The sequence below is a fragment of the Plectropomus leopardus genome, unplaced genomic scaffold (genome assembly GCF_008729295.1).
Source record: "Plectropomus leopardus isolate mb unplaced genomic scaffold, YSFRI_Pleo_2.0 unplaced_scaffold43100, whole genome shotgun sequence".
Lineage (NCBI taxonomy): Eukaryota > Metazoa > Chordata > Actinopteri > Perciformes > Serranidae > Plectropomus > Plectropomus leopardus.
This window is the reverse complement of record NW_024647233.1, coordinates 1-635: the sequence shown is the minus strand read 5'-3', so window position 1 is coordinate 635 and position 635 is coordinate 1. Positions and strand designations below refer to the sequence as shown.

The 635-nt window shown below is 49.1% G+C and overlaps 1 protein-coding gene across 1 annotated transcript; it reads right to left on the bottom strand.

Moving 5' to 3' along the window:
- Positions 1–6: 6 nt before the first annotated feature.
- On the bottom strand, positions 7–425 carry LOC121939195 (proteasome subunit beta type-6-like). The gene is made up of 2 exons (XM_042482280.1): positions 251–425; positions 7–148 (listed from the first exon to the last, which is right to left on the bottom strand). Exons 1-2 carry the CDS (start codon positions 408–410, stop codon positions 21–23), a joined length of 288 nt encoding a protein of 95 aa, XP_042338214.1. The 5' UTR covers positions 411–425; the 3' UTR covers positions 7–20.
- Positions 426–635: the final 210 nt, after the last annotated feature.

Sequence of the window (635 nt, the reverse complement as noted above, 5' to 3'; positions counted from 1 at the left end):
GTGTGTGTGTGTGTGTGTGTTCAGTGTGTGGAGAATTTGGGCAGCTGGTTTCCCAGTATGACTCGTCTCTCCACTCCGTCCTCAGAGATGCTCGCCAGTCTGATGACGCCGCCGCTGGAGCCGTCCCTCTCCATCGCCAGAGACAGAGCTGAGACACACAGACACGCAGAGACAGGTGAGACATGTGAGACAGGTGAGCAGACAGTGGTGGACTGCAGGTCCCAGCATGCCTTGCAGCAGCAGCGTGTACCTGCAGCAGTGATCTCCAGGCACTGGTCTCGGGTCAGTCCGGGTTTGTAGTTCGAGTCCATGAAGCCGTAGATGTAGGAGCTGCCGCTGCCGCCCACCGCCACGGGCTGACGCACCAACATCCCCCCGATGGGCACGCAGTACACCTGACACACACACATACGCACGCACGCGCGCGCACACACGCACAAACACACACACACACACACATTATTTTCGTGAGTCAGCAAAAGTTAAAACAAAAAAAGGAAAAACGTTCTTAAACAAATCACCAAAAACTTTTAAAGAAAAAAAAAGGTTTCTTTAAAAAAATTGTTTTAAAGGAAAATTTTTAGAAATTATTTAACCTTTAAAAGTTCTTTTCTCAAAAAACTTTGAGCAATTTG

Excerpts from the sequence above, each read along its gene's own strand:
- LOC121939195 (XM_042482280.1), bottom strand. The coding sequence starts at position 410 with ATGTGTGTGTGTCAGGTGTACTGCGTGCCCATCGGGGGGATGTTGGTG. Across the intron at positions 149-250 it reads CCTGGAGATCACTGCTGCAG|CTCTGTCTCTGGCGATGGAG; the intron begins GTACACGCTGCT and ends TGTGTGTCTCAG.